At 39.1% G+C, this 27,623-nt stretch overlaps 1 protein-coding gene across 5 annotated transcripts in view; it reads right to left on the bottom strand.

The window, feature by feature from the left end:
• The window catches only part of MYO5A (myosin VA), a 188,904-nt gene that overhangs the window by 27,533 nt on the left and 133,748 nt on the right, over positions 1-27,623 (bottom strand). For 4 of the 5 annotated variants that reach the window (XM_047075091.1, XM_047075093.1, XM_047075094.1 and 1 more), the window contains exons 21-28: positions 27,150-27,389; positions 25,697-25,945; positions 22,402-22,495; positions 19,938-20,086; positions 15,441-15,554; positions 8,320-8,463; positions 8,014-8,067; positions 3,606-3,833 (exon numbers count right to left, since the gene is read on the bottom strand). In XM_047075091.1, coding sequence (XP_046931047.1) covers positions 3,606-3,833; positions 8,014-8,067; positions 8,320-8,463; positions 15,441-15,554; positions 19,938-20,086; positions 22,402-22,495; positions 25,697-25,945; positions 27,150-27,389 — 1,272 coding nt within the window. The remainder of the gene's footprint in view (positions 1-3,605; positions 3,834-8,013; positions 8,068-8,319; positions 8,464-15,440; positions 15,555-19,937; positions 20,087-22,401; positions 22,496-25,696; positions 25,946-27,149; positions 27,390-27,623) is intronic. The other variant, XM_047075092.1, reaches the window with a different exon arrangement.

Here is a 27,623-nt window from a genome sequence, read left to right as displayed (position 1 = left end):
AAAAGCACTTTTCTGCCAACATTTTTAATTCCTTTTTTTTTTCCTTTTTAGTCTAATCTGTCTGACAACCAATGTAATTTCCACATCTTGCTTCTAGTTGGCTACTCTCTGTCTCTCCTAAATCAGGGCAAGAATAGACTAAGAACTATTGTTCTTTGGCTTCTAGAGAATAATACACTTTAGAACACAGGGGACCATCCTATTTGTCTAACTAGTATATGTCTGATCTGTTAGTCAATGTTTGCTCTAAAGCAAGGTCTCACAATGAAGTGGACTTAATAGAATACATTTCGAATACCATGATCTTAGAGACCAGTTCCAAGTTCAAGACCAGATCTTGCTAAGAAACACACTTCAAAAAATCCTACTTTTCTCCTAATGCTGTCTTTTTTGTAAGTTTATAAATGCATCCTCAGAGAAGACCAAATATAATCTGATAAGAGCTTTAACAAGAGCTTATGTTTTACTGAATTTTAAAAATCTTTCCCATAAATACCACATAGAGCATTTCTTTACCTATTATTTCTAAATATTTTAGTACATATTTCATAGAAAACTTTTTTTCTCTTTCCCTGAAAGAAAATTTTTCTATTCTACAAAGGGATGTACTCAGATTTTTGACATTTAAGTAGCAACTCTGAAAGACCCAATCCCTATATTAAATGATGCCACATGTATTCTCTGATACCTGAACACCTATATGATGTAGTTTTGAACTTTCAGTAAATTAGGTAATTTGATCCTATTAACTAATGTAAAGGAAAGATAAACTTCTTGATAGGCTGCTTTCCTGGTAGTAAGCAGCCAGTCCTTCCCTCAGCTGGTCCATCTTAGCTAAGAAGTGGTGGTTGGGGCATGGGATCAGACTTGGACCACAAGTGTTAGGAAATCCCTGACTCACTGCTCAAAGTTTGTCTCCCCTCAAGCTAGTGACCAGAAGTTCAGAAATGGTTGCACCATGTAGGAAAATCCTACCCTTCCCAGGAAGGCTGTACTCCATTCCTGAGGCTCTTTCTCACCCTTGGCCAACAAACTCAGAGCTTTGAGACAAGAGTGCAGGACACACTGAGCTTTTAGGTGTGCTCCAAGTTACGGGACTCCCATTCCAAGCCCCCATGCTTGTGGATGGCCTACCATAACTACTATAGTGAGTCAGAGAGCCAACTCTGAATTAGAAGCCACGGAGACCTCTCTGTTGTCCAGACTGGAGCCTACTACATCATTTTTCCACTGACTTCTCACACACGTAAGGGTCAAATAGAAAATTAATTTGTAAATATCAAAACAGACTTGGTGGCCAGAAGCATCAATTGCATATATTGGGGAAATAAAACTTAGGGTTAAATAAGGTATTTATTAATTTTTTTTTTAATTTTGTAATTACCTTGTCATCCTGAAAATCACAAGCCAGCAAGCACAAAGAACAAATGGAGAAAACAATAAGCCCTTAGTTCCATAAATAAACCCCATCAATGAGCACCATCATAACAGAGCAAAGCTAACTGTAAAATAAACCCATGAGTTGTCTCTCCTAAAACCAACTCTGTAAATAAATTAGTATTCATGGAACTGGCATGAGGTGGACATTAGCATATACATATGTGATAGTTCTCACTTCTCAGGAAAAACTGCTTGAAATCCTATTTGAGTTGTTTTGGTTTTTCTAATTGTAGGGCATTTGTGAGTATGTGAGAAAATGACCCTCCTGTTAATGTGTAGGGGTGAAATTCTTATCCTAGGTCTGTGAGAGTTATGGTAATGCTCTGATAGGAGGTCATTTGTCCAAGTGAAGCCTCCCAGAATACTTGGGGGTGAAGCAGATAAACTAGACATGGCTGGGCTGGATTATCACCTAGCTCACTGGATGTCACTCACTACTGCCCTGCAAAGGAGTTGTGAAATGAAGTCTCTGCAACTGGAAACTGAGTGCGACAGCCAGGGGTTTGAAAAGTCTTTATCTGTGTCACAGGCATTTTTCTAAACAAAGAAGAAGCTGCTGCCATGTGTAGGCTGGGAATTGGAGAGCAGGGGCCTGAGAGTTGGAGACAGGGCCATCCCATTAGGGGCTAGAGAGTATTTGTGAGCTGGGTAAGTGAGGATGTGTGATACCAGAACTATGTGCTCTGTTAGCTAGGTTGTTTTCATGTCCCTTGGTTCATTTTTCTTTTCCTTTCCCTTAACTTTAGCTAAAGTTTCTTGTTAGAATACCACTTTGTCACCAAAGAACTAGAGAGAGGAGTTGTGATTTTGGACTCTGCTCCAGCTAGTGTGCAGAGACAGGCTTGTATCTCAAGGCCCAACCACAGTGGTAGTCATGGGAACCAAACTGACACAGAGAAGGTGAGACGTATAGGGCCAGATCAAAGGAAAGATTCCCCTGCCAGGATCTTCTCATTTCAGACTGAAAGGTTTGTGATTTGTTGTAAAATAATAAAGCCCATTTCTTTATATAACTCTATTTATGGCTGGGATGTTTTTTCCCTCCCAAATTATTTAGTCACAAATATCTTGTTTTCAGAATTTGATATTTTCTGGATCAGTGTTGATCTCTCAGGTACGATCTGCCTTTCTTAAACCCAAATGTTATGTGCCAGAGTCAGTATTTTTAACCACCATGCAGAACTACCATTACTCTGAGATCTTCCAGTTAATTTATCATATGGTATGTCATGCAGCTGGATTACTTGATTGTCTAATTCTTAGTAACATTTTGTTTGCTGCATGAACATGGGCAGGGACACAGGCTAGGTTTTAAGATGATTACCCAGAGTCCCTCTGATGGCAAATGACAAAAAGGCCCATCTTTCACCAACACATGACAGCACTGGGTCTCAAATTACCTGAGGCTTCACAGCAATGACTTTGAAGGGCCATGTATACCCTCTGGCATGGGTCCTTTCTGTGGAATCACTACACGCAGCCCCTCTCACCCGCCACCCATCCCCCCCCCGCCCAGCCCCCGGTTTGGGACAGCTCACCCTATTAGACAAAATTCCCTGAAGTGAGCAGAAATCATCTCCATGGAACTTCTACTCAATGATCTCATTTCTAAGCCTTTTATATGTTATCTTTCCAGTTAAAAGGGCTATTTTCAACAAGTAATTTTAAAGTCATATTTAATACCTTCCCACAGCAAGACAATTTATGGATTTATGTACTTAAAAAAAAGAGTAAAATCTTATTTCTTATTTATTCATTTAAGTAATCTGTACACCTAGCATGGGGCTTAAACTCACGAACCTGAAACCAAGAGTCACATGCTCTTCTGACTGAGCCAGCCAGGCACTCCAAATTTTACTTCTGATCAACATTTATCATGGCCAGATTACTACTTCAAGATTAATTTTAAAAGCCCTTTGCTTATGAGAAATGAAATTTGGAATATCATTTGGGATTTCATTTATTTTTTGCTCACTTTAATTGGCATTTTCAACAGTTTTAAAGCAACATTTAGACTTTTAAAAAAATGACAATATCCTTTAGACTAAATGCTAATTAGACTAAAAATGCTCCTAAGTATTTGCTTCATTATAAACTGGAGGAAAAGGATAGAAAGAAAGAGACTTGTTCCCAGACATCCACTTTGGTCACTTGCTCATGCTTACCTTGGGTTGGATAGCCTCCTTCTGGCTCACCAGCTGAGATCTCAAGATGAGGACTTCCTCCTTGCGGACATCGAGCTCCTCACTCACAGAGGTCAGCTGCTCCATGAGGACACGGTAGGCTGGTGCACCTGGAGCGGTCACCTCTGGGGCACTTTTCTCACTAAGTGCCTTGCGTAACTCATTTAGCTCATTTTTCAGTTTTTTGTTTTCTGATTCAAGCTCTTGGCGCTGTATGAAGAGACAAAGAATAGTTCATTGCTGTTATCTTCAACTTTACACTGGAATTCTCTCTTCGCCCAAGATGGTAGAATTGTGCTGGAAAAGACTGTAAGAGTTACCCTAGTGAATGGCTTCCCAGGCTCTACTGGGATCTCTGTTCTTCAAATTAAGAAAGCTGACATCAAAAGGGATTTAGCAAGGTGAATGGTAGTTTGCTTCATCAAACCAAATTCCAGAATCACATTTATTCCGGGCCTGCCTAGGGAGTGTTCACAGGCCTGGAGGGATTGCTAAGCCCCAAGGGGTGAGTTTAGTCCAGTCCTCTTAGAGCCCAGGTTTTGTTCACAGGTAAATATAAAGGCAGGTATGAGGGTGCAGCTGGTCAGGTTATTTCCAATGAATTGGGGCCTGGTGGGGTTAGCTGAGGACTGGGGACACGGGACACGGGCTGGTGGGAGCCCAGGGCTGCAGTGGGAGTGTGCCTTCAGGAAGTGGGTAGGCTCTGTTCCAGAGACAGGGCTGGGCTCCTGCCGCTGGGCTTTGACCTGGGAGTGCCACAGAGCCTTCAGAGGCCTGGGCTGGTCCTGTTCCCAGCAGTGCTCCTGCTCACAGAAGGTTCAGATGAATAGAACCCTGAAATCTTAAGTAGCATCCTCTTATTTCCTTTGTAAAGCAGAATGGAAAGAGCGATGAAATCTTAGACTTTCAACTTCTAATAAAAGAAATTACCATATCATTTAAACTAACAAAATTCCATTCAGTGTTTTGATGACAACAAATAGTATATTTTTCAAACTTCACTGACATGTGTGTGACAGGCTTGTGAAGTTGCTGGCAGAAGTCCTGGGAGGTTGGGAGGAAGGGATGGGTCACCTCTTCCTTCCGCCATCCAGATGGCCACACTCATCCTTTATCCCCTCTATACTTTCACATACTACCAGCCATCCCCATGCTACCAGTTAGCATTGCCCTCTCACACGCCACTCAAACAATGGCAATGGCAGCCCAGAGTAGCGTTCTGACACTGAAATACAAATGTCTCAGGATACTGGCTGGGAAAGAGTAAAGCAGACAGGTATTTGAAAGCACCATGCTGCCTTGTTTAGCACATCACATAAGGCCTTACAACAGTGGAAATGAGACAGTTCTGGGTGTCAAAGACAAAATATTTTATTGTTTCTTCCAGAGCAACTACCTTGGGTTTGTAGCACCATACCAAACCTGTCAACATGTTACAGTAAAACAATTTATAGTCTTTTTTTTCTACTATAGAATATATAATGCTTTCTTTCATGATGTAATCTATTCTTAAGTGAAAATGAATGAGCCTTCCTATCCCCAGTCTCCCATCACCTGGTAATCAGATTCATATTGCTCCTTTCTACAAGAGAAAATATGAATGTCTTTACTTGGACACTAAGGTCTGATGCTGTGCTTCCCAAACCTTAAAGTGCATCAGAATCACCTAAAGAACAGATTGTGTGGCCTCACCCTTGGGGTTTCTGATTCATACCCCTGGGGTGTGAGATCCACAAATATGCACCTCCAACAAGTCACCAGGTGATATTGATGCTGCTGGCCCAGGGAGCACATTTTGAGAAATACCAAGCTAATCCTTGGGAACTTTATGATCTGGGCCCCATTTTTAACATACCACAGAGAATGTCTTTATTTGTCCATTTTTGTGTGATCTGGAGATGACAATCCTACGTTCCATGGGCCTGTGCCATCCCATCCCATATGATCCTTGTCTTCTATGACCCATATTGTGAGTTAGTCCTTTAGACAAAGGGTACAAAAGGCAAAAGAGTCAGGATAATAGAGATGACTCTTTGGTGCCACCCTTTTTTCTCTTCGAAAACATAAGTACTGTCACAAGTAGTGCTATTACTGAAGGAACAGTAGATTTATTCATTTTATAATTTAGAAAGGGCAAAAGGTTCTTCAGGGTATTTTATTTTATTTTATTTTTTTAACGTTTGCTTATTTATTATTTATTTTTTATATATGAAATTTATTGTCAAATTGGTTTCCATACAATACCCAGTGCTCATCCCAAAAGATGCTCTCTTCAATGCCCATCACCTACTCTTCAGGGTATTTTAAAATACTACATTTTTTTGGTAAGAATTAATTTTCAAACAAATGATGCTACGAACCTAGGGTATTTAGAAAGTTTCCTACTGTCTGGTATTCAAGATCAGGTTCTACCCACCTGATAGCAAATCTCTTAAATGTTCTAAGCATGCTTTAAAAAGGAAATACCTTATCTGAGAAGTTGTGACAATGACTAAGATAAAGTGTAGGAAAAACTTTTCAAACTGTAAAGCAAATACGAGGTATTATCAGTAAAGTGTTTATTAAAGGTCAGTGGAAGAATTCTAACTGCCTTCAAGGGGAGGGCTGCTAAAGAAACTGTGGGCTGGGCAGGGATTCTCTACACCTAGATGTGCAGCCTCAAAAGGAAGCAGTAGCCACCAGTTCTGGGCTGTAGGAAGTTGCAAATCCACAGAGGACAGGTCCTACTAATGTAAATTATGTTCCACATCACAGTATTAGGAAATAACGTATCAGGACCAGATTGAAGTAATATTACTGAAAAAAACAATAATGCAAAAACCCTCATGACAGTTTAGGGAAACCCTAGGAATTCTCAAATACACATAAAGGCTTTAAAATAATGTGTTTCCTTATGCTATTTTGTGGCTTTTCTAATTCTTAGCTTGGGTTATAATCATAAACCTTGCTATAGTTTTCTAGCTATTCTAGAATATAGTTCACAAGAGGAGAAAACAGTAAAAAATAAACATAGGCAGAAAATGTCTGAGAAAAAGAAATTTAAGACTAATAACCTGATTAATAACCTAGAAAAAATTTTAAAGCTGGGGGTGTTTTGATAGCTGATAGCCTGATAGCCCAAACTTCACAGGGCTGACAAGGTTCTGATTCTGGAAAGCAAAGGAAGGAGCTGAGTGAAGCACAACCTACCCTGATTTTAATTTAATTTAATTTAATTTAACTAATTTTAATTAATTAAAGTAAACTCTATGCCCACCGTGGGGCTCAAACTTATGACCCTAAGATCAAGAGTCGCAGGCTTCGCCGACTAAGTCAGCCAGGCTCTCCAAGTACATCTATCCTTTATCAAGAAATACGCTCTTGTTTATTTTAAATCTCAACTCTTGGGTTACCCAAGATGCTTTGTATTTTAAGAACTCCTGTTCCTTCTTAATCAGAGCCTTTTCTTGTGTTTAACTGCTCTGGGACACAGAGTGCCTGCTAGATAGACATTGCCTTTAACCATTGAGAAGACAATTCTTGACCTTCATTTTCCTCCTCGCAACAGTTTCTAAAAAATAAAACAGAATATGTTTCTACTGTAATACCTAGCAAACTAATACCTAGTTATCTTCCTCTACAAATACGTAGTTTCAGTGGGGTTTGGTGGTTAGAGTACGGAATTTGGAGCCAAAGATAACTATGTTCAAATCCTGTTCCTGTTGGTTTCTAGTGGGGTGATCTCAGGGAAGTTATTTATATCTCTTAGCCTCAATTTTCTCATCTGTAAAATGGGAACTAAAATACTCACTTGCAGTATTATTCTAAGAATTAGAGCTAATATGTACTTTACATAATATATACTTTGCATACTAAAGTACATATTAGCTCTAAGATTACTGTAAGAATTAGAGCTAATACATAAAGTATAGGCATTTAAAAATGATGATAATAATGATAGCAACCAACATTCGCTGGGTACTTAACTATGTGCTGGGCATTATCCTAAGCAGTTTACTGGATTACTTCACATAATCTTCAGACAGCCTTATAATATAAATATTACCATTATCTCCATTTTATAGATGAGAAAAGTGAGGCACAGAAAAGATACATCACTTATACACAGCCATATAGTGGCAGATCTGGCATTTGAACCCACGCAGTCTGACGCTAGAATCCATAGCCTCAAATGGCAGCTACTGCTCCTGATCTGCTTGGACTCAATTCTAGCTTATGTGAAATAGAATCTACAAAAAGGAACAACACAAGGCTAGAAGTAAGGCCTGAATAAGGTTGAAGCTAGGACTTCTGGTGCCCTTAAAGACATTCTGTAAGAAAAACAGAAGCTCTGAGCAGATTATTTGCCAAAACAAGATATTCAAAGCCTTGAGCAGTAACTTCCCATTACCTTGAGTGACTCATATTCCAGTTCTGCGCCTCTAATTTGTGGTCTTTCTTCTTCCTAGGGAAAATGTAAAGTTAAAAACTTTATAAATAAGTAGTTACATTTTAATTGTCACATTTTTACCCAGAATATTTCCTTGCTCCACAGAAAATAGTGAGGAGAGTTGAGCCCTCACTAAATGAACCAAATTCTGCTCAAAGTACTTCTGGGCAGGGTTTCCATTAAAGAAGAGATTACAGACTTGCACATAAAGTCCCAGGCTCAGAGCTCAATTTGCCCTTAGCCCTGGGCTGGAGGAGCACTGCATACCTTTGCCTTGCTGCGGAGCACCTGCTCCTCCTTGCGGTCCAGCTCATCCTGCATCACCTGCTTCTCCTGCTCCAGCTCTGTGACCCGCTTCTGGAGCTTGAGGAACAATGACATGTCCAGAGGTACCTTCTTCTCACTTGGCTCCTAAACCCCAGAAATCATAAGATGGTCAAGATGATCCAGAAGATGTACAAGCCAATGGGAAAATAATGAACAGTCCAATAAAAAAAAAAAGAGCAAACTTACAGAAGAAAAATAAATGGCCAAAAAGTATATAAATAACACATCCAACCTAGCTAATGAATAGAGAAATGCAAACTAAGCAACAATTAGCACTACTTTCCCCTGTCAGATTGGCAAAGACTGGAAAGATTGAGAATGCCATGTGTCAGTAACAGCGTCTTATATAATACTGATGGAAGTATAAGTAGGCCTTGTAAAAGGGCAAGGTAACTGCACTTATTAAAATTTAAATGTGTATACCCTTTAACCTAGCAATATGTGTTTAAGAATTAATCCTGCAGAGATTCTTATACAGGTACACAAAAATATATAGAAAAAAATGTTCATTGCAGCATGTTTTGCAATTGTAAAAAATGGGCAAAAAACCCCTGAATGTCAATACAAGAGTTGCTTAAATCGGGGCGCCTGGGTGGCACAGTCGGTTAAGCGTCCGACTTCAGCCAGGTCACGATCTCGCGGTCCGTGAGTTCGAGCCCCGCGTCAGGCTCTGGGCTGATGGCTCAGAGCCTGGAGCCTGTTTCCGATTCTGTGTCTCCCTCTCTCTCTGCCCCTCCCTCGTTCATGCTCTGTCTCTCTCTGTCCCAAAAATAAATAAACGTTGAAAAAAAAAAATTAAAAAAAAAAAAAAAGAGTTGCTTAAATCATAGTATAACCACACTATAAAATATTTTATAGCTGTTAAAAAAAAAAAGAAATAGATATACATGAGTGGATAAATATGTCCTAGATAAAAGCATTAAGCGAAATATACAAGTTGTAGGGGTATTTATATTATTATCTTATTTTCATTACAAAAACAAACAAATAAATGCATGTGACTCTTAAATATATCTAGCACATGGCATACAAAATTCGAAAAGGTCATCAATGGTTATCTTGGAGAATGGAAGGTGCTACGGGAAAGTTTCATTTTCTACTTTACACATTTCTTTTCTTTTCTTTTTTTAATGTTTATTCATTTTTGAGACAGAGAGAGAGAGTGAGCAGGGGAGGAGTAGAGAGAGAAGGAGACACAAAATCCAAAGCAGGCTCTAGGCCCTGAGCTGTCAGCAGAGAGCCCAACATGGGGCTCGAACTCACAAACCATGAGATCATGACCTGAGCTGAAGTCGGAGGCTTAACTGACTGAGCCACCCAGGCGCCCTGACTACTTTACACATTTCTATATTAGAATTGTTTATAATGAGCATGACATGTTTTTCTATTTAGGAAAAATGATTTGTGAAAAGGTGATACCATAAATATATTGAGATCAGACAGAGAAAAGCGAAAAACTAAAACATGTATAGCTCTTAGTAAAGTGAAATATAACTGAGTAGCATTTGAAAAGTACATCAATTGGTTCCAAAACAGACTCATAGTGAGAACTACTATGTGTAAATAAAGAGACACTAACTAAAGGTGAGCAAAGGGAAAGAATTACCAACCACTACCACGGAAGTTCTGATCATGACTTAGGTGATTTACCTGGTTTACTTCAGGTTTGAATTTTTAGTGAGGTAAGAAGAGAAAGAATTGTGTCATTGGATTTAATGGAGAGGATAAAGAGTCTCTTTGTGTTAGAAAGAGAGAAAACAGTAACAATAACTTAATTAAATGGTCAAAGTGTGATTCTTAACTGATTAGTAAATCTTATATTTCAAATTGTCAATTAAAACAATTTTTTTTTTCTGATGTAAAAGCAAAATAAGCTTATGAAGAAAGCTTAGGAAATAAGTACAAAGAAGAAAAACAAAGCCTTAATCACATACCCAGAAAAAACCTACAATTTCTGTCCAGTCTTTTTTCTATAGATTTAAGTAATTGGAATATTTTCATTCTAATTTTGTATTGTCTTTTAAATTTAGCATTGTATCACAAATGTTTTCCAAATATAGAATATGATACTTGAAACCATAATTTTTAAAAGCTATATTGACATGTGTACCATCATTTGATTATCTATTACCTTACTGATGGGCATTGAAGTTGTTTCTAATCGTTTGCTATTGAAATATACTAAAATAAATATCCTAGTACATAAATATCCAAATATTAATGTTTTAAAGTCTGCTAACTTGGTTGGACCAGCTTACACTTCCATCAAGCAACCAACACCTTGCCTGGTACAATGATGGTTAGGATTTAAAAAAAAAAAAAAAGGCTCAATTGATAGACCAAAAGTGGTATTTAAGTATAGTTTTAATTTATATTTCTTCATCTTTTGATGAGGTTGAATCATTTTTATATTCATTAGTTATCTTCGGTCTTTTGTGAATTGTCAGTAGTGTCGAATTCAGTGTTATTCCAGTTGTAAAAAAACATCTAAGAAGAATTAATTAAACTAAGAAGTGGGGCATTTATATGTAGACTATCAAGGTCATTTACCCACAAACTAGTTAGACCTGGATTTTTGCTTACTGTCCACTCTTGCAATGTTAATGTTCAACAGTAAGAAAAAGTTTAGGTATATGGTATTCACCATAAAGTTTGTCCTGACTTAGCAGAACAGACATAACATCCTGCCTGAACACGAAATTATTACACACTTTCATATAAAAACTCATTTCTATACATCCCATAAACACTTGTATATTAGCTTATTTACAATGTAAACATTCCATTCATGTGTTTTTAATGTTTGTTCATCTATTAATGATGTATGTGTACCTGAAAATTTTAATTATTTAATCTTTTTTTACACTGTAATAAAAGACTTTACCTCACAATGAGTATAATATTTCACTCATTGTACTCAAAATGTCATCATTTGGGAATCATTCCTTTCAGCCTTGAATGGGCATTTTCATTTAAAAGGAATCTTCTTGGGGCGCCTGGGTGGCTCAGTCGGTTGGGCATTCGACTTCAGCTCAGGTCATGATCTCATAGTTCATGGGTTCAAGCTCCACGTCAGGCTCTGTGCTGACGGCTCAGAGCCTGGAGCCTGTTTCAGATTCTGTGTCTTCCTCTCTCTCTGCCCCTCCCCTACTCTTGTGTGCTCTCTCTCTCTCTCTTTTTCTCTCTCCAAAATAAACATTAAAAAAATAAATAAGAAAGTAAAAGGGATCTTCTTATTAAAATGGGACGGGGTAACTCTTCAGATATTACCAAATACTACATAAAGGATTAGTTGATTGCTAGATAAAAGCAAAATTCTATAGATAGGAATATTAAAATAGGAAATGAAAGAACACAAAACTGCTTGAGGCATAATGACTGGTAATTATTTAGGAGTGCTCTGCATGGTGTCCATTCTTAGCCCTAATGACATATCTAGTCAAAGAGATACCATTTGTCTTCTCTACACCACATGAGCAAAAAGGAAGAACGGGCCATCTGGCTCAAAGGTTTCTGGGGTTTTGCTTTGCTTTCCTTCCTCAGAAAGGACTTTGTCATCCAGAGCTTTTCTGAGAGAGTGAAGCTTTGAAACTGACCTAAAAAATAACAGTCTCTCATCTGAGGAAAATGAGGAAGACAAGAGAACTTATTCATAAAATTACCACCGTAGGTCTGCAGTCATTCTGGAATTATTGCTAACAACAGCTGAGAAAGTTATGGTGACCTTTTCCCTGGGTTTGACATGTGTGAGGAAGCTCAAGGGCAGAAGCAGAACTGGGGTTATTTGTCAATGGCTACCAAGAAAGGAGAAGCCAAGTTTCCAAGAGAATGCAACACCTGACAATGAAGATGCACATGTGGGAGGGCTGCACAGAAGTGGAGCTGAGGTGGGCTCTCCAGAGGGAAACAGCAGTGGAGGTGACAGCCTGACTCGTGAACAACAAATCACAGGTTTGGCAAAGATAGAAAGACATTAATTCTTTTTTTTTTTTTAATTAAAAAAAATTTTTTTAATGTTTATTTATTTTTGACAGAGAGAGAGAGACAGAGCATGAGTGGGGGAGGAGCAGAGAGAGAGGGAGACACAGAATCTGAAACAGGCTCCAGGCTCTGAGCTGTCAGCACAGAGTCCGACGCAGGGCTCAAACTCACGGACAGTGAGATCATGACCTGATCTGAAGTTGGACGCTCAACCAACTGAGCCACCCAGGCACCCCTAGATTTCTATCCTTCTGATCCTGACCATACCTCATCAAAATTGTAGGATATTCACTGGAAGCCTGTTGATAAGAACAAAAACATGGACTTATCGAACACTTACTAGGTACCAAACACCATTGCAAGTGCTTTCTAAGAATTACCTCAATTATCAACTTACTATAAAGTAACATAATAATAATAGCATATCAATTCACAGATGAGGAAACTGAGGCACAGAGAGACTGAGGCTAAAGTTATGGACTCAGTTCCAGGAAGGAGAGTTATAGTAGTCGGTCCAATGTTCAAGATAGCCTTTCTAACCAGAGCCGGCTACATTTCAAATGCATGTACTTAATCACAAGGAACAAGATGACTAGTTCAGTGAAAAGTCTTTCCTATTAGTGAGAGAAGATTTCCAGGTGCACGACCTACTGCTAATGGTCAGTGCATGTGAAGGACAATATACAATGCTCCAGATCTGTCTGTGATTTCTGGAGCACAATTCATACTTCATTATTCAAAAGAGATGAGCAAAGTACTAAATCCCACTCTAAAATAACTGTTTTTTAAATTTATTTTTACTTTTTGAGAGAGACAGAGAGAGAAAGAGAGAGAGAGAGAGAGAGAGAGAGAGAGAGAGACAGCACATGCACTCAAGTAGGGAAACAGAAGAAGGAGAGAGTGGGTTCTGTGCTCAGCTCACTATCGTGAGGTCATGACATGAGCAGTAATCAAGAATCAGATGCTTAACTGACTGAGACATCCAGGTGCCCCTAAAATAACTCTTATTTGGGAAAAGATTCAGCAGAATATAGGTGAGAATTAGAAACAAAAAGGTTACCCCTCCCCTCAAATCTGGAAGAATTTGGACAAAACTTGAAAAGAGTAGAAAAATTAGGTAAAGCACAGAAGAGTTTTTGAGATTAAAAACATAATGTCCTCAAGAAAAACTATCAATAAGATGCCTCTTGGCCCTGAGTTTAATACAAAATAATCTGCAGCAAAAACACCCTTTTCTGTCATGGCTTTCCTCTCCCTTGCAGGAGCTGCTCAAGAGGTATTGCACTGAAGCCAACAGTTTGTAAACATACTTCCCTCAGACTGCTGGGAATGAGTACTCCCATTAAGACCAACTGCATGCAATCCTAAAACCTTCATATCCACTAGAGGCTCAGAGGCTGTAATTTTGAAATCTTCAAAGTCTAACTTTGTGGTAGTCTCCAAAGATAGCTACCAATGATTCCTCCCAACACAAATGTCTTTTCTCCTATCAAGAGATGAAGTCTAGGGCATCTGGGTGGCTCAATCGGTTAAGCGTCCAACTCTTGATTTCAGCTCAGGTCATGATCCCAGGGTCACGGGGATCCATACTGAGCATGGAGGCTGCTTAAGATTCTCTCTCCCCCTGTGCCACACCCCCCACCTCCCACCGTCAAGCTCTATTAAAAAAAAAAAAATGTTTAAAAAAATAAAAAGAGATGAAGTCTATTCTCCTTCTCCTGAGTCTGGGCTGGTCTTGTAATTTGCTATGACCATACAGTGTGGCAGAATTGACACGATGTTGGTTCTGGGCCTGGCCCTAAGAGCCCGGGCATCTTTTGCTCTTACATCCTTAGAACCTATTTGCCATGCTGCTGAATAGAGAAACCACATGGAAAAGCCCAAGGAAGAAAACCTCGGCATCCGAGCTAAGGCTGGGAGGTGCTCTAACCGACACCATGTGGAGCAGAAGAACCACCCAATCAATATTCAAAGAGCTTTGAACAATAATAAATTGCTGTTGTTTGAAGCCACCAAAGTTTGGGATGGCTTGTTACATGGCAACGAATAACTGGAACCACCTCTATTCTGCTACACAGTGGCCAGACTGCTGTTATCAATGGTCCCCAGACTAATGTTAGCTATAGACAGAAATGGCACTGGGGAACTGCAGTGTAAAGTCCCCGGATGGGAGGAAGTAAAGAATGGAGCTCCTAACAGACCAGCCTCAGTTTGAATGCCGGGTCTGCCACTTATAAGCTGTGACCTTTGATCAGTTAACTTAGGCTTCTTGTATGTATAGATTCCAACTATATGACATATTTCCTTAAAATGAACACAATTAGATGGCAGAAAATTCATTCCTGAGTAAAACCAAGACAAAAAAGGAAAGAATCATTCAATTTTCTTTGGCTGTTCTGCCAGAAGCAGTCTATTTCTGACTTGGCCATTTTCTCAGAATATGACATAAAAATAGAAGAGCTGTGCCTGAATTATCCATTAGTGAAACTAACATCACATTTGAAAAGAAGATCTGAGAATTAGTTTGGCAAAAATCTAACTTAAAGTCACCATACTCTTGGAGTTACGGTAATGTGCCATTTTGGTTTCATACACCATAACACAAAACAGTAAGGCAGATTTATAAGCTATTTTTCTTGCATTTTTGTGGAAAAAAATTATTTTGGTAAAAACTGTCATCAAACAGAGGCAGCAGATTTGCTAAACTCTTGGACATTGGTTATTTATAATATTCAAGGACAAAACAATTGACCTCAGTCTGAAATAAATTCATGACAGGCTATGTTTTTTTGTAATAGGGTATGTTAAGATGTAGAAGGGAACTGTAAAAGAAAAAAATCTGGTCATCAAAATTACATGAAAAGTTAAGATGTCTATTGACAACAAAATATATGTAGTAAGTAAGCAAGTACATATAGGAAAATATAAGTAATAATTTATAAGCTAATTAAGTACCCATTAGTCACTTATGAGTATAGTTTGAAACGATTGTTACATTTAAGGGCAAATGGGGTCTGCCCCACAATGGAAATGTTCTCTGTTAATAACAGCATGGTCACATCCTGGTGTCTAAAATGTACCTCTGTCCTCAATGGCATATCTTCAGTTTCTGCAATTTCAGAGCTAAAGGTGTATTCAGACTCATTGCTGCTATGAGTGGAGTCTGTTCTCTTGTGTCCAGGCTTAGGCACATTCTGCAAGGCAAATAAACCAAGAATAATTAACACAACATAATGAAAAAGTTAAGTCAGACTTAAGACAGCATCCACCTTAACTTGGTTCTAATCCCCACTCACTGACTTGCTGTTCTCATGCCCAAATACGATGTTCCATGTTGTCCTTACCAAACCTTTACAAAAAGGTCATTTTCTGGACTCTTCAAAGAAAGAGAAAGATGCACCATCAGGGCATGACAAGAACACAAAACCAAATACTCAAATGAAAATCATCTGTGATTATTAGCAGAGTCCCCTTTGGGTTTTTAAAGTTGTGAGTAGCCAGTCACACTGGGTGAAGTGTAGGTATAACACCTCAGTACCCAAACACTGACTTCAGTGTTGCAATTACATAAAACTTGGTAAAAAGCTAATGAAATATGTTTAATTAAAGCATAATCATTTTCCTGCATTGTATTTGAGCATAAGTGGAAAAAAAGAGAGGGGGTTCTACATAGGTGACTATAAATTCTGCCATTTTTGTGCATGGAGTTGATTTTCTGGAGTCAGCAGTGGGAAGTGTGAGCAGTACAGGAGAGGTAAGAAACCTGTTCCAAGAATCCTCTGAAGTCCTGAAGTTACTGATTCAGGGAGTCCAAGTGACATTTCTATGACATGTGGTACCTATGAGATTAGCATTCAGAAAGCTGATGGAAAACAAGTTAAGCAATTACAGTCTGTTCCTTCGTGTAGGAGAAAGGGTTAGAGAATGACTTGAAGAAAGAAGGAATAAAAAGGCTCGGTTTTGTACCCCTCACTCCTGGGGTGTTCCCCACCCCCCCCAACCTCAGAAGAGGTGAAAATGTCCAGAAAGACCTCTGGAAACTTTTCATCTGTCCAATTTCCTTTACTCCTTCCCCCAGCTGCAGGAAGAGCCAGAAGCCACAAAGAGCTTCTTTGCCTCTCTCTCTCTCCCATAACCAAGCTTATAGAGAACAGACCCAACTGCGTGACTAAAGGAAAGCCAGCATCCAGGGGCAGTTGAAAGTCTCCAGGCCACCGCAACCGGTACTCTGGTGCATAAGGAAGATCCAAGAACACCAGAACTTCTGAAACTAGCTAGCAGCTAGGATCCACCCTAAAGGGGACAATCACTCCACATAAAGTCAAAGGCACTCAGATTTACTTTCTGTTTACATACACCGGCAACCTTAAAGTTCCTAGCCCCAGCCAACAGGTGTATGGGACGCTGTTTATTAATTAGTTGTGTCATTAAGAAAAACAGGTCCAGGGGCGCCTGGGTGGCTCAGTCGGTTGAGCGTCCGACTTCGGCTCAGGTCATGATCTCATGGTCCGTGAGTTCGAGCCCCGCGTCGGGCTCTGTGCTGACAGCTCAGAGCCTGGAGCCTGCTTCAGATTCTGTGTCTCCCTCTCTCTCTGCCCCTCCCCCGCTCATACTCTGTCTCTCTGTCAAAAATAAATAAACATTTAAAAAAAAAAACCAACAAAAACCCAGGTCCATATAAATACGGAGACAAAGGGTTTTAATAAGCTTATTTAAAGATGAGTTAGACCCCTATTTTTCCTCAGGTATGTATTACCAAACAACAAATAGCTTAAGGTATGAATAGAAGCAATGCTATGTCTGTGATTTAACGTAACTTTTGTATACAGGACAGTGGTTAAATGCTCTGAGTCTATAGGAGAGAGCTGGGTAGGAATTCCAGGTCTGCCATTTTCTTGTCCCTTACTTCTCCAGGCCTCACCTTCGTTATCAAGAAAAGGTAGATAATAATATTATCTACCTAAGAGGGTTTATGTGAGGATTAAATAAGATAGCGCAAGTAAAGAGCATGGTTTTTGGCACGTAACAAGGATTCAATTAATGTTAACTGATGTTGCCATAATTGTTAGGACTCTGAAGTAATGCAACAACTCCCTCATGCATTGCCTTTTGTTCCCCAAGTTTTTAGTCCATATGCTATTCAATTACAAGGACAAACATACTACTTGATCATCAAGTGCTCCTTCAAGATCTGCATCTCATGCCTCCTCTTATCTGTCATTTCTCCAATAATTCCTTCTTTTCTTGGACCTGTCTTACTCCCTTCGTCAAGATTAACGACCCCACTGTTGACACGCAGGACTCCCTCCTTACTTGGAATGAATTTATCTTTAAACACTTCACAAGCCTGTATTCCATTGCCTCATTATCCTTTCACTGTCTGCTTGAATTTCCTTGGCCCTGGGTTTAGTATTTTCTTCCTTCTGCTCTACAACTGAATGTTCCTGGAGAAAAATCCGACAACACTTCTTGGTACCAGGGTCAACAAATCTAGTAATCACTGGTAATCAGTGCCATTAACTTTGGCCCATGTATCACAGGTTACCAGAAGCGCTGAAGCAGTCTTTCAATTCCCCCTCCCTAAAGTTTCCTGCCATCCATTTGAGGAGTCTATTTACCATAAATGCTTCCTAAGCATTATGGCAGTGAGAGCTGCATCTGCAGAACAGTGTCAATGATAGATTAGCCGAGTACCCATCTGTTAGTTGCGAAGTCCCTACCTAAACATTAAAATAAGATATTGCTATTATTTATTTATTCCTAAATTATAAAGTCCATTTTTTAATTCTCTGCAATTCTTGGCAAATATTTTCTACCAAGACTGCAATCTTCACTATGTCTGGAACTAGGAAAGGGGACCTAATGAAGAGCTGAGTAGGAAGCAAGTAGATTCTCATCTTCCTTCCTCTGCTATTTTCCTTTTCCCTCCTTCTGACCATTTTGTTACCCAAAAGGAAGGACAATGAGTCATCGGCATACAAAAGAGAGGGTTATAAGCTGAGAAATAAGAAATTAAGCAGCTAAACTGTCCCTGGAACTTGATTACATCTTCCTTTTCCCACAGCACTTCTGGGAACAGAATGGGTAGCAGGCAGAGACTTGCTCAGCAGGAAGGAATAGCCCTGCTAAGTTGCTGGAGGATGGCCATTACTGGAGGGTCTTTTTTTAGACATTTCCAGGAATGTGCTCAGAAAGTGATGTACACGTGGCACATGCTTGTCTCATTTTATTTTCTGAGGTTCACAAGACATGCAGTATTAAAGAATCCCAGAAATTCTGAGGGAGAAAAAAATTTATCTCTCTTTCAACAGAGCTAATGTGGTTCTCACACTTATTTGACCTCAATCATTTCTTTTCCCAATGCCACTTCTTAACATCTCAAGTAACTAGTGTCTTCAGAAGCACCTCATGGGACACAAAGCTTAGTGCTAACCAAAGCATAAATTAACTATAAACGCTGGCACAGTTATCTAGAAAATAGGATAAAAATACACCCAAGAATGGAATTCTGGGGAACATGATATTCAAAGACAGAGGAAAAGGACTCTAGGGAAAGCTAAAGATGGGAGAATGTAAAGGAGGAAGATTGCAGCAGGGAGAGCACGGAAGACAAGATTTAATGAGGCTCCTTTTGATTTGTCAATGATAAGGATAATGGTGACCTACTCTTATAGTTTCTCTTTGCCACGTTCAAATCAGGATAGAGTAGCAAGGTTTGAAATAACTGTCCAACTGGCATTCACATTAGGTTTTTTAACCTCTTTGAGACCAGATTTTCTCATCTTCAAGGTGATACATTTATTTCATTTTTTTTGTATGTTACATAATCTCCTTTATTTTCCCTTGTTAAATGTCATATTTAAAAAACATTGTCAAAGGGTACAGATAAAGGCAAAATTTGAAGCAAACATTCTCTGCCACAGATATCTGATTACCTTGTTTTTTATAAGACATATTTCAGAGCATTTCTAGCCACGGGTACCATCAGGTTACCTTCAAGGCTGGCACCTACAGGGAACAAGAGAGCTAGGGAACTCTTTGTTTCCTGACAGCAAGATAAGTAGAAGTAAGAGGCTGTGAGAAACTATTAAAAGTATAAAAGATACATTGGTAGATGCAGAAGAGTTCTTGAAATAGATGAAATAATTTGTCACAAATAGAGGCTGAACTTTCCTTTTGTAGGAATATATCTTTGAAACTGCAACAAAAACTAGTGAAGGAAATACTCAGTTATATAAATATTTGCTTTACATGCAAATTTTACATGAAGTCATCCAATACATAAAATGAAGTCCAGCTATATGACTTTATACTCACCTACAGTCCAGTCTTTAAAATGTTTGACTTTGCAAAGTATTTATGAATAAAGTTATATGATTTGTGGGATCTTCTCTACAACAACTCAATCCACTGGATAGGGTGGGAAGGAGGGATAGAGTCGGGGTAGAAGTGTGTCGGCCATTTTGGAATTGGGTAATAAGTACATGAAGTACACGGGGATTCATTCCACTATTCTATCTGCCTTTATAAGTGCTTAAATTTTTTCATTAAAAAAAAAAATCAAGTGTTTGACTCACTACCATCAGAGTCATCTCTTCCTTGAGGTCATCATATCGTTCTTCTAAGCGACTGAACTCATTCAGAAGGTTCTGATATCTCAGCCTTTCATCATTAAGATCGAGTTCCAGTTGTTTTGTTTCTTCTACTAACTTCTTCTCCATAGTCTCTGAAAGAAAGAAGAGAGAAAAGCATAATAAAGATGGCTCTACAAAATTCAAGAGTACAAACATTTACACTGACTCCCAGCTTCTCTGCAAAGAATTTTTTTTTACCACCATGATCTATGAAAAGTATCTTATTGAATGTAGGGAAAGAGAAAATACCATGACAAAAAAATGAAATTGTTTGTTAATAACAACAATCATCTACTGAGTTCTTCCATATACTATGGATTCAATGCCACTACTTCATTCACTGGTTATGGCACATCCTTGATAAACTTCTACTAGTCATTGTCTAGTAACTAAAGTACTGTATTTATTTTTTATTCCAATATTCTGTTTCAGGCTATCACAAAATTCTTTTGTCCAAATTAGTGTACTCTGTCAAAAAGTCAGAGATAGTTCTCAGATCTCTGAGGGAGTGGCAAACTCTCAAGGAACACAGCTATCCTTTGCTACAGTCAACTCTCTGCTCACCTCAGTCCCCAGGCTGAGATCTTATGTTTTCCAGCATGCTGAACCGCCCCCAGTCCTATTACTCTCCCAATTCTAACCAGATAAGATCCCCATGTCTGGTCATGTGTGTGGTTACTTCTCCTGTGTGCTGCGGGGGGCACCCTGAACTTTCCATTTACCACCCCATTCTGCTCGCTCTGTTGCCAGCAGCTTGCATTTGCCTGGGATGTCATCTGGAGACTGGAGACGAGCCCCTGACTATAAATAAAGCAATGTAAAAAAGCCACAGATCTCAGCTGTATGTTTTAACTCACTGAGTCAACCAGTCACATTTATAAATGTATTAAGCTTCCTAATATTTATATGGCCCACTTTATCCTCATGCTTTGTGACTAGACCTTAATCTGCCCTGCTTGCTTCGATGGCTTCACCATTTCTTTCCCCATCAGCTCTATCATAAGGGCAAGGGCCGCAAGTGCCTGGTTTCTACTGCTTCCCTGGTGCCCACTACAGTGCTTCCCTAAGGTAGGGCTCTACTAATGTGTAAATGAATGAGTGAAAGAATCTCTTCTCCCTATGACATTCTATAAATTGTCTTGTTCTTACCAGTTTGCAGAAGCTGCCTGAGGCTACCAAGAAATTTTCCCTAGGCAAATCCAATGTTATTTCTTTGTTCTTCTCATCCAATTTCAAGTAACATTTTACAATTTCCCAGAAGTATTTTCATCATTCTGGATCTTTCCATTACATTCTGCATCCTAGTAGCCTTCTTTCCATGTCTTCAGTGACTGTTTCAATCTCTCCTATCAATTTTCCTTTCTGGTTTCTTTTCTTCACCTTATCCTTTACCTGTGGACATCCTATAAAGCTTAATTTCAGATTTCTTCTCTTTTCTTTACATTAGTCCCTTTTAGGGAGGAGGTGGTAGGGGAAAAGGCACAGAGGGCTCTCTTACCATCATAGCTTTAATGGTACCTTAAGGCCTATTTCTTTCTGTCTCTAATCTTTAATCTCAATTTGTTTTTAGGACATCTCTATATAGAGGCCCCAGCTGACATCCAAAATTTAACATTCTAACAACTGATCTCATTAATTTTATTCATAAACAAGTATTTTCCCCCTTATTTTACTCATTAGTAATAACACATCATTATTGTTGAAATAGCTCATGTCAAAACTTTAGAAAATTTTTATCCCTTTTTTGAATACCACATCAAAAAGGATAATGTTCTGGTGATTCTTTCATATACTGTATCTTTGCTCGAATCCATTTATTTCTCCCTGTTTCCACCACCAATTACTATAGCTTAGATCTACATCTTCTTAGCCCATGTTTACTTACATGTGGACTACTTGTAAATTATCATAATTCTTATCTATCTTACAAATGGAAAATGGAGTAAATGTCCACATCTAGTTAGTTTTCTATTCAAAAAATTAGAGTTGCTTTTTTTTTCTTTTTTGGTGGAAAAAAGGTAATTTATCTTGGGAGAATAATGTCTATTGGTTTAGCAAAAAATAAGTAAATAGACATGCACACGTATTAGCTCACGATTTCTTCCTAATTCAGTAGAATCCTATGAGTCATAAGTAACATCATAAATGGAGAACAATTCATTTTTTTTAATTGCAGATGATAGTGACTGTACATGAATTCACATTCGTACATAGAAAGATGAGATTTACGAGTTCACCAACTAAATCAAACAAAATACTTACTGTGCTTGCCTCTTGGAACTTCCTGAGTTGAGGGATGACAATCTCAACTTTTTAAAACATTTAAGCTCTAAGCAAAGTTGTAACTTAGAAAACGTTGGTCTGAGGTTGGCTGAAGCACTGTAGGTTATGGCCACGCGAGCCTTACCTGTCATCTCCTTAGCCTGCTCCACGATAAGATGATTGAGGGCCTCTTTTTCCTGCTTCAGCAAAGTATTTTCTTCCTTCAGATTTGATACCAGCTATAAAATAAAACAATAAACTCAGGTGGCTGCAGTAGACAGAGGACACCCAGTACCAAATATAAAGACCACACAGCAGTCCCTCCTTACTTCCACATCTCTGTGCCCCATTTCTGTGCCTAGTTCTATCTAGTCTTCTTTCAAACTTGGCTCAAGAATTACTCCAGACAGCCTTCCTGGAAACTCCCTCCAATTGGGTGTCTCTCCTACAGGACCCTGTATGTCCCTTGTTACAGCCCTTATAAATGATTTACTTTTCCTTCCCCAATAGACTAGAAATTCCTGGAGGATGGAGATAACTGCTGTTATTTTACTTTGTACCTTGAGCATTTAGCAACTGCCTGACACCTAGTAAGTATTTGCTCTTGAAGGAATGATAATGCCTTCTCACCTCAACAGCCTAACACAAAACTTATGTGTACTCGTGATTCAGGTATTAAGAGAGATTAAGAAGGTTCAGAAAGATATGAAGGGCATTTTGGTTCTGGAATTCACTGAATTCCTTCTGAAGCTCCCTGCTGTCTGTCTTGAGAAAGAGAATTTCCCTTTCATCTCCTTTTAAGAGTTTTACAAGGTTGCAAACTGGTCTTTTTATTCCATGTTTAAGCATTGGCCTTACAACAGTGTGAAAGTATTTAATGCCACAAAACTGCACACTTAAAAATGGTTAAAGTGGTAAATTTTATGTTACGTATATGTATATTTTGAAACACACACAATAAACAAAACACATTGACCTTTCACTTTCTAGTTCCCAGTTGGATAAGGATTCCCAGGAAGCAAAAATCAAAGCAAAGGTTAACTGTGCAAAGTCTATAATTTACTCAGTTCATCGTTGAAATAAATATGTGTTTGTGATGAGTGAAATTTGAATTTTTCTCTAAGCATAAATTTAAGGAACTCTTAAAGTGATAGCTTCATTCATTCATTCATTCTTAAAGTAAGCTCTATGCCCAATGTGGGGCTCAAACCCATGACCCTGAAATCAAGAGTCACATGTTAAAGCAATAGCTTTAATAATAAAGAGAAAACTATCAGGAGTTCAGAGACAGAGAAAGAGGGCTCTGTGACTGATAATCCCTAAAGACCAGGGAGGTTAGACAGGAATACTGTGCCAGAGCAGAAGTCAGTCCAGAAGGTATTCCTTCTGATGGCTCAATCTCTTCCCTCCATACTGATATGGCCTTAATAGCTGCTCTCAGTAGAAACGCCAGAGTTCCCTATGTGCTTGTGAAAGAAGTTGCTCTGTCAGCGGTGTGCAACCAGTAAACTGTGCTGCTTCTTTGAAATACACGTGCCTAGCCCCCCCCTAGAGCTTGGCCAGGCATCTTTCTAAAAACTCTCCAGGACATTCTGATACACACTCCTGGGTACAAACCACAGGTCTAGTGTACCTTCTAAGCTCCTTGATCAGCCTGGCTGGGAATGTAGCTTTTCTGACCACAAAGCTGGCTGTCACAGTGGAATTTTTTCATTCTTCTCGATCACTACACTCTACTCAAAAGAATTAATGGTAGTGCCTACTGGGACACGTGGGTGGCCCAGTCGGTTAAGCATTGGACTTCGGCTCAGGTCATGATCTCACAGCTTGTGAGTTCAAGCCCTGTGTCAGGCTCTGTGCTGACACCTCAGAGCCTGGAGCCTGCTTCGGATGTGTGTATCTCTCTGCCCCTTCCTTGCTCACATTCTGTCTGTCTCTCTCTCTCTCTCTCAAAAAAAATAAAATAAATAAAATAAACATTAAAAAAAATTTTTTTAAGAATTTATGTTAGTGCCTATAGCTCTCTCTGGGGAAAGCAGAAGATAATGAAATAAAAAGAAAGGAAAAATCTCAATCTGTTCATGTGTGCTATTCTTTCAGACTAGAAAGGTATGAACTTAACTTTGAAGAGGAAAAGAGAATACTCCTACCAAGCCTAAATACCCTATGGACTCAGAGGAATCTGAAAAGCTTCTGTGGGCTCAGGAAATGAAAAGGAGCTCTTAAGCTTCAAGAATATCCCTTTCAATGCATATTTGAATTCTGATAGAGTAAGTTTATCATGTCAAAATAACGTGTTTTAAAGGCATTGTTGTTTCTGTACACAGAACTCAGATCTGCTAGAGACAGAGGAGGAAGTATTTTATTAAGACCCTGAACACCATGGAAAGATTGTACACTATCCTATCTGAATTGCATCGTAGCTCTTTCCAAGGTTTTTACTGCATAGGCTGTATTAATATTCAGAAGTCAATACAGAAAAAGCATAGGAAACTGGGAGTTTTGCCAGTAGTTACAGCCAACAGTCAAATCTGTTTTCACTTAAAAATGGTAATACTAGTGGAACTTATGAAAATCTATCACTTTTTTCAAGTAAGCTTTATGTTGAGGTACTTTTGTTTAAATTTTTTTTTTTTTTCAGCGTTTATTTATTTTTGGGACAGAGAGAGACAGAGCATGAACGGGGGAGGGGCAGAGAGAGAGGGAGACACAGAATCGCAAACAGGCTCCAGGCTCTGAGCCATCAGCCCAGAGCCCGACACGGGGCTCGAACTCACGGACCGCGAGATCGTGACCTGGCTGAAATCGGACGCTTAACCGACTGCGCCACCCAGGCGCCCCGAGGTACTTTTGTTTAAACAATACATTGTATCGCTGTTTGAGAACCTTAATGTTTTCCGTATTTAATAAAATTCTGATAGAAGTTAATATAAATGTGTGTAATGTAGAAGCACCAATATGCAGGCATTCTTGTTATTGTTCTATCTGCACAGCAGCTCCTGGCTACCCTCAGGGTGCAGACATTTGGATTTCTCTCTCTCGGACTTCTAACACAGCCTTGATGTGGGTTTCCATAAAGATCTCTACTATCAGCAAGTGACATTTCACGGTTTGATTGGTTTCTTAATCATGTTAACTCTTTCGAAGAAAAAGGAGTCTACACTTCATCCAGACCTATGTATTTAAAGTAAGAGTGAGAGTAGGTACGTGGCCTTTAATTCTCTTCTTTGCCTATGATCTTACTAGAGTCAAAAGATTCTACTAAAAGACGCATCATGTGGGAGAAATGCTTGGAAAATACTAATAAGGAACGGGAAGCAAACTGACATTTGTATTTCACCTTCAGGTGAAACCAACACTGAGCCACATGGGCCAGGTCATGATGACAGCACATTTCCTTGGTGAAAGGAGTAGATGGGGATACGATAACTAGATCCTACCTGCTCAGTTTCCTGTTTGTACCTATCTGCACGCTCCTCAATGGATTTTTTCTCCGACTGAGTTTGTTCCAGGTCTTTCCGGAGCTTGGCAATTTCTTCCTGCAGACTGAGGACCCGTCCAGTAGCAATCTTAGCTTCCTCCTCACTTAGTTGAAGACGCTCCAAGTCACTTCGTAGTTTCTCAGTCTCAGAGGTGTATATTCCTTCCAGATTGGTCAGTTTCTCCATGAGGCATTTGTAGTCTTTGTTCTTTTAAACATATACATAAGTAACAATAAGTAAACATATGTATCATCAAATGTATTTTGAGATAACCTTATTTATTGATCATATTCATGCTGTATCATCACAGCAACAATAGAGTATCTAACCACAACCTGTACAATTAAGGCCTATTCTTAGGGATACAAAAAGAAGATTAGGCACAGTTAATTCTGTAGCATGGATGTGATTTTCTCACAGTCACAAGGTAAGTACCACAGTAAATTCTTAATTTCCTATTCTTAAGCCACAAATAGAAACATCTATACTTGCTTTGGAAAACAAATCCATATTCTATAAAAGCCGTATGCTCCCAAGTGATTCTTAAAAATGATAAAATGGCCACAAAATTGCAAGTTACTTACAAATCGTTTTGTTACCTTAAAACTCCTCCCACTCAGAAAACCTTCCTGATGGATCCTGCTTTATTCTATTTTTTGGGTTTTTGTGTGTTTTTTTTTTTTTTTTTTTTTTTTTTGCTGTCCTCAGTATTTATATATTACCAATTACCATTGTATCATTTGCATGTGCTAAAATATTACTTAGTAACTATCTCTAGGAAATCAAATTTTATCTCTGCAAATAGACTGTAAGCTCCCCCAAAGCACAGACGTCTTCCTGCTTCTTTTGCCATCTCAATGCTAAACGACTCATCTGTAAAAGGAACATTATACTTTATGCAAATGAATGATAATGACAAAAGAGATTTAGAAAGTATAAAGTATAATATGACTCTTGGGCATTAAGGTCTGGCTGTAAATTTCCTCCCTTAGTCCTTGCAATCATAATCTTACCTATAAGCTTGTTACTATTTCCGTACTCCTTACTGTCATTATTATTTTACCTTTTTGCTGCGACTAAAAAGTAAAATAAGGAGAGATACTGCTGAAAATAATCCCAGTGGAGTTCTTCAAGCATGCCCCACTCTCAGGGCTCCTGTTTAAAACACACCTGGTTGGGTACCTGGGTGGCTTAATCAGTTGAGCATCCAACTTCGGCTCGGGTCATGATCTCATGGTTCGTGAGTTCAAGCCCTGCAGTGGGATCTATGCTGACAGCTCAGAGACTGGATCCTGCTTTGGATTCTGTGTCTCCCTCTCTCTCTGCCCCTCCCCGCTCAGAGTCTGTCTTTCTCGCTCAGAAAAAAATAAACATTAAGAAAAATAATTTTTTTTTAAATAATAAAACACACCTGCTCATCAACTTTGCGCTGTAGCTGCATTATCTTGTTTTCCATGCCGATGTGGAGCTTCTTATAGCGCTCCACAGAGCGGGCCTCGATCTTGAGCTTCTTTAGCTCACGCTTGGCCATCATCCGCCGGAAGCAGCACTGAAGATAGATGATGGCATGCATACTCCTCCTGTAGTAGGTACGAGCCAGCCAGCCCCGGACCCACTTCTGAATGATAACTGCTTTGTGCTCACGGAGCATCTGCACAGAAGAGGTAAGTACAGGTAATGTCAGACCCTGGACTGGACTCAAGGTTCAACATTATATGGAATCCATAAACTATCTAAAGGGAAAGATACAAAATTTGAACCAACAATGTGCTATATGGATTGTACATAGCACAAATATACGGAGGCACAAAATTATTTTAAAAGGAGATTTAAAAAGTAGACTCAGGGGCGCCAGGTGCTAAAGTGTCAGATTTTTTCAGCTCAG

This window comes from Lynx rufus, unplaced genomic scaffold, assembly GCF_022079265.1.
Source record: "Lynx rufus isolate CCGP_SWC_20201006 ecotype Redwood Valley unplaced genomic scaffold, mLynRuf1.p SCAF_13, whole genome shotgun sequence".
NCBI classification, from domain to species: Eukaryota; Metazoa; Chordata; class Mammalia; order Carnivora; family Felidae; genus Lynx; species Lynx rufus.
Note: the sequence above shows the minus strand (reverse complement) of the source record. Positions and strands in the feature narration are given on the sequence as shown.